Source organism: Carlito syrichta, unplaced genomic scaffold (genome assembly GCF_000164805.1).
Source record: "Carlito syrichta isolate Samal-C Ts95f unplaced genomic scaffold, Tarsius_syrichta-2.0.1 Scaffold308194, whole genome shotgun sequence".
NCBI lineage: Eukaryota > Metazoa > Chordata > Mammalia > Primates > Tarsiidae > Carlito > Carlito syrichta.
The window spans coordinates 129,653-133,718 of record NW_007252290.1 but is presented as its reverse complement, the minus strand read 5'-3'; the positions used below and the strand labels follow the sequence as shown (position 1 = coordinate 133,718).

Genomic DNA, 4,066 nt, shown 5'->3' with positions numbered 1-4,066 from the left:
CTGGGCCATTCCCCCTGGAGATCTATGGGGGGGGGCTGGAAGTAGCAATGGGACAGAATGGAGGACAAAGGGAGGCAGGAAGGTGGGTCACCGCAAGGGGATCTCAGAGACAACTCCCACCATCCCAGGAAGGGGGAACCGGCTTGGAGTTGTGGGGATGGGGTTGCCCAGCTAGGAAGCAGAGGAGCCCAAAGGGGGATGCTTTGTGTGGAAGGGGGAAGAGGGAGTGGGCCGGCAGGGGGCCGGGCAGCGACTGGGCTGAGAGTGACGCAGCAGACAAAGCCACCAACCCTGGCTTGGTATTTTTAAACTGTGCGTGGGTGGGAAGTGGGGGCGGGGACTGGAAGGGGGGCTTTTCTCGAGGGAGGAGCTGGGAGCCTAGCTTCCTGTGTTCCCCCTGATTTGGCTACCAAAAAGCTTGGGGGGCCATGGTAGGATGGGTGGGGCCTGGGAGGGGGCCAGGGATGAGTGGGGGTGGCAGAGCCTGGGAGGGGGAGGGGAGAGGTCAGAGCCAAACCGCCCCCGCAGCTCCTGACAGAACCAGAAATTCCAGCAGAACGGAGGAGGCGGGAGAGACAGAGAAAGAGAGAGACACAGAGACAGCTACTTACAGTCAGGAAGGGGAGGGGGCTGCACACACTTGGAAATGGAACCCCTCCCCCACACACACATGCAGTGGACAGGAGGCTATAATTCAACCAATTGAGCCCATCTCCGCAGCTTTCTCTGCCTCTGCTTCTGTTCCCAACCACCTCTCTGCAGCCTCCGCCCCCACAGTCTCCTCACCTCTCCCTTTTCCCCCGCAGAATTCGAGGAAGGGCTGCTGGACCGATGCCCTGCCCCGGGACCCCATCCCGCTCTGGTGGAGGGTCGCAGGAGCAGCGTGAAGGTGGAGGCTGAGGCTAGCCGGCAGTGAGGGGTGGACTGGCGTCCTCAGACCCGGGACCCCAGACTTCTGGCTCACACAGGCCCCCACATTCTCCATTCCCGGAATCTAGTCACAACCCTGGATCCTTTCGCTACCCTTCTCCTGCCTCCCCATCTGCCCCATGGGCATAAGACTATGGGGCTTCAAGCAATAACGAAGCAGGGGCCTGGCGAGAGGACACAAGGAGGGTGCGTGGTGCCCCCTCACCCCTGCCCAGGCTGAGGGGGCAAGGACTCTGCCTCCAGGGCACCAGGGGTTCTCCCCCCCACACACACAACACACTCCCATTCTCTCTAGGTTTGCACCAGAGGTGTGAACAGTTGGACTCAGTTTGGACATGGGGGAAGGGGGACTCCCCTGGGAAGGTCCAGCAACTAAAAATGGCCACATTTCCCCCAGAACTGGGGGCCTGGGAACACTGGACCTGCTCCTCCTCCCCTCTCCTTCCCCATTTTTGTGCTTTGAGTTTGTTTCTTTAATTTAAGGAGTGCTGCAGTTTGCCCTCCCATCCCCATCTCTCCCCCAAGTCCTCAGCAATTCTTCCCCTCCTGTCCTGGGGGGAGGGGGCGGATGTGGGATCCCTTCACCGGCTCCCTAGGGAGGCCTGGGTTGGACTCAGGGTCCCCTCTGGTCGGAGGCTGGACCGCAGCACCTATCTGAGCAGTTAGAGCGTCTTTCTTTTCAAATTGTGTACAGTAGATTATTTATTTTGTTATTTTGGAATAAAATTTATTTTATGGCTTAGGATCTATGACCCTCACCCTCCAAGAGGGAGAAAGGGTGGCATGGGATGGGGGGCACGTGAAGAGGAGCCAGCGGTGAATGGGGAGACAAGAGAGAGGCATGGATAGATTGGAGGACCACATAGCCAGGCTTGGACCCAGCCCCTCATGCCCTGACTCCCAGGCAGCATTGGCAACTTGGAACTCTATGCAGATGTCACAGCCACATAGACCCACCTGGGCACAGACACAAAGCTCAGTCCGTTCAGCATCTGTCAGGCCAGCTCACTGGTGTCTTGTGCAGTGTCTCACACTCCCAACTTTGTGTTGTCCCACAGGCAAAAGCAGACATTCTGTGTATCTATGTGTGCTATCTATACATCAGCATGTTTTAGGGATATATTGACACAGCTATACCCGAAGACACTTGGCCCTTGTACTTCTGCATGATCTCATATACATACCAGAAGTCTCCATCTGGCTGATGGGAATTTGAGGACTTGTTTTTTAATCTGGGTAAAGCGGGTATCACTAAATATATCCAGACCCCTCCTCCCACCCAGGGTCCCCTGAAGTGCTTCCCCACTCCCCAGGGCAGGGACCCGGTATCCTCCATCCCAGCCTCTTGTGTAAATGTGTTTGCATGTTTCTACATAAAGGGGCCTGGGCCCTGGCTCCGAGTAGGTGGAGAAGCCCTCTGTGCCCTTACCTGTGCTGTCACCCAGCCCCCACTTACTCAGCCCCATCATCCATGGAAAGCTGTGTGTGTGTGTGTGTGTGTGTGTGTGTGTGTTCGTTCTGCAAGTGCAGGCATGTTGGAGCATGTTTCACTTTGGAGCCTGAACTTTCCTTCCAATCAGTGCTGGAAGGAGGTGGGCAGGGGTGTGCAGCAGAAGAGGAGTGGATTGGTGCCACCTGCCATGCAGTCTTCTGGCAGTCTTTTCCTTCTGACCCAGGAGTAGGTGGGGACAAGAGGGCACCCTCCTCATCTGCTTGCAGGAGCACGAGCAGGTATCCAGAGCAGGTCTGAGGGAAGTAGAAGAGCTGTCTCTCCGGGGTGCCCCTCCAGCTGGGATCACCAACTGTGGTTGGCCCGTAGGTCCATGTGGGACATTGAGATCCCAGATTGCCCATAGGAGGAGGGCTGCAAAAGGGACTGGGCCCCCAAGGGCCCTCCCCCTGGCTCCCCTTGCCCCTCCTGGAGAAGTGTAGTGAGGTCCTGCTCAGTGGGAGGCAGCAGAGGAGGGAACATGTCTTCACCAATCCTGCAGGAAGATGGGAGAAACAGCAGAGTAAGCATGAGGCCCACTCCCTCAGCCCCACCCAGCCTCCACCCCAGGCCCCCACGCACCAGGTGCCCTGAGGAAACCCTCTCACTGGCTGGCTCAGGCAGCTGTCTTCCACCATGGGTACATCTTGGCAGAGTAGGGGCTCAGGGCTGGACACAGCATGTTCCTGAGGTTGGCACTGCAGCAGGCTCCTGCCAGGAACCAGAAAAGGAAATGAGGAGGGGTCACGCTAGGCCAGGAGAGGACAGGGTCAGAGGGGCTTTGTCACTCACTGGGGGTGAGGCTGGTTGAAGGGCAGGCTCATCGGGTTCAGGCTGGAGGGCATCGATATGTGAGGCCTGGGGATTGGGTGGAGAGCACAGTTAGCAGAAGGCTGGGCAAAGGCAGGGTGGGACAAAGTCAAGGCCACTGAGTGAGGAAACAAGCTCTGTCTGGCTCCGATTATCCTGACTCCTGACTGCAGGGTCTTAGGATACCGTTTCTACACTCTGAGCTCAGTCTTCTCAGATGACTTCTGTAAAATGTGTGTGTTGGGGGGGATGGTTGGAGTAGTCAATTTCTACTGTTTCTTTGGACTCTGAACTTCCGTGGTTCTAAGTCCCTCGTCCCCACCCCCACCTCACCTCCTGGAGGAGAGATGTCTTGCCTTGACTAAGAGTTAATTAGCACCTGAGTGTTACTTGGGGAAGAAAAATGTCTAGGCCACATCAAGATCAAGACAGACAAGTATAAAAATCAATTCAGTAGGTAAGTGACAGTGGGCCCCAGGGGCAGGAGAGTAAATACTAATACAGCCCTGAACCACATAACATTTCTGTTAATGATGTTAGACACTGGTCCCATAAGATTATAACAGAGCTGGAAATTCCTACGTTCAAGCAACTACCATTGTGTTACAATTTCCTTCCACTATTCAGAACAGTAATATGATGCATGGGTTAGTAGCGTAGGAGCAACAAGCTATACCATACAACCTGGGTGTGTAGTAAGCTGTACCATCTAGGTTTGTGTAAGCACACTCTATGATGGTCATACAAGGATGAAATCGCCTAAGAATGCATTTCCCGGCCAGGCACGGTGGCTCAGCCTGTAATCCCGCGCCTTTGGGAGGCTGAGGTGAGTGGATT

General features: G+C 55.7%; 2 protein-coding genes across 6 annotated transcripts in view; one reads left to right on the top strand and one right to left on the bottom strand.

The window, feature by feature from the left end:
* Positions 1 to 1,675, top strand: part of NAB2 (NGFI-A binding protein 2) — a 4,135-nt gene extending 2,460 nt beyond the window's left edge. Inside the window, exon 5 of the mRNA XM_021716140.1 lies at positions 807 to 1,675. Within this exon, the coding sequence (XP_021571815.1) occupies positions 807 to 916 (110 nt within the window). The 3' untranslated portion in view covers positions 917 to 1,675. The remainder of the gene's footprint in view (positions 1 to 806) is intronic.
* STAT6 (signal transducer and activator of transcription 6) overlaps positions 1,603 to 4,066 on the bottom strand; it is a 43,849-nt gene continuing 41,385 nt past the window's right edge. For 4 of the 5 annotated variants that reach the window (XM_008065232.1, XM_021716138.1, XM_008065233.1 and 1 more), the window contains 3 exons: positions 3,212 to 3,277; positions 3,002 to 3,130; positions 1,603 to 2,915 (listed from right to left, as the gene is read on the bottom strand). In XM_008065232.1, coding sequence (XP_008063423.1) covers positions 2,726 to 2,915; positions 3,002 to 3,130; positions 3,212 to 3,277 — 385 coding nt within the window. In that variant the 3' untranslated portion in view covers positions 1,603 to 2,725. The remainder of the gene's footprint in view (positions 2,916 to 3,001; positions 3,131 to 3,211; positions 3,278 to 4,066) is intronic. The other variant, XM_021716136.1, reaches the window with a different exon arrangement.